This window comes from Emericellopsis cladophorae, assembly GCF_022114955.1.
Source record: "Emericellopsis cladophorae strain MUM 19.33 chromosome Unknown NODE_289_length_583_cov_113_247036, whole genome shotgun sequence".
In the NCBI taxonomy this organism is placed as follows: domain Eukaryota; kingdom Fungi; phylum Ascomycota; class Sordariomycetes; order Hypocreales; family Bionectriaceae; genus Emericellopsis; species Emericellopsis cladophorae.
The window spans coordinates 1-583 of record NW_026251214.1 but is presented as its reverse complement, the minus strand read 5'-3'; the positions used below and the strand labels follow the sequence as shown (position 1 = coordinate 583).

At 55.6% G+C, this 583-nt stretch overlaps 1 protein-coding gene across 1 annotated transcript; it reads right to left on the bottom strand.

Annotated features, from left to right (window-relative positions):
- Window positions 1–80: 80 nt before the first annotated feature.
- J7T54_002588 (uncharacterized protein) lies at window positions 81–583 on the bottom strand (the record flags this gene model as incomplete). Its single annotated transcript, XM_051510765.1, has 1 exon — window positions 81–583. A coding segment is annotated over one exon (503 nt), but the record flags the coding sequence as incomplete, so codon positions are not given.

Below are 583 nucleotides of genomic sequence, written 5' to 3'. Positions count from 1 at the left end.
CGATCATCTGTCTGCTGTCAATGAAGTGTCTGATCCATCGCTCCAAGGACCAGCTGGAAGTCGGGCGCTGGGTTGCTGACAAGATCTCGCCGTCAATCAACGGCCAGATGGCTTGAATGACATCTCTGTCACGCTTCAGACCTGTCTGGCGTGCCAGGGCTGCCTTGCGTTGAATGAAGGCAGCAATTGAGTCGCCGGCAAGCCAGTTGGAGATGCGGTATTTGCCGTTGAACAAACGGCTGCTGGCTTCGGCCGCGGATGGCTTGAATCTCTTGTTGAGCTTCTTGCAGAAGGTCTTGACAGATCCGCGTTCAATCCGGCGGCGTTCTTCGCTTGTCAGCTCGGTCATCGTCCATTTATAGCTGGCGCCGGCCAGCAAGGTGCTGTATCGTCCTTGAAGCCCGTATTCATCGCCCATCACGTATTCCTCACATCGGGCTGTGAACATCGCCACGTCCGTGTAGATCGGGTCTTTGCCTTGCGGCGTGAGCAAGCCCTGTTCTTTGTAGTCTGGGTAGTCGGGGTCGAATTTGCCAATAGGCTCGTTCTTCAAGCGCTTCGAGATAGAGAGCTCTGGGTCAGG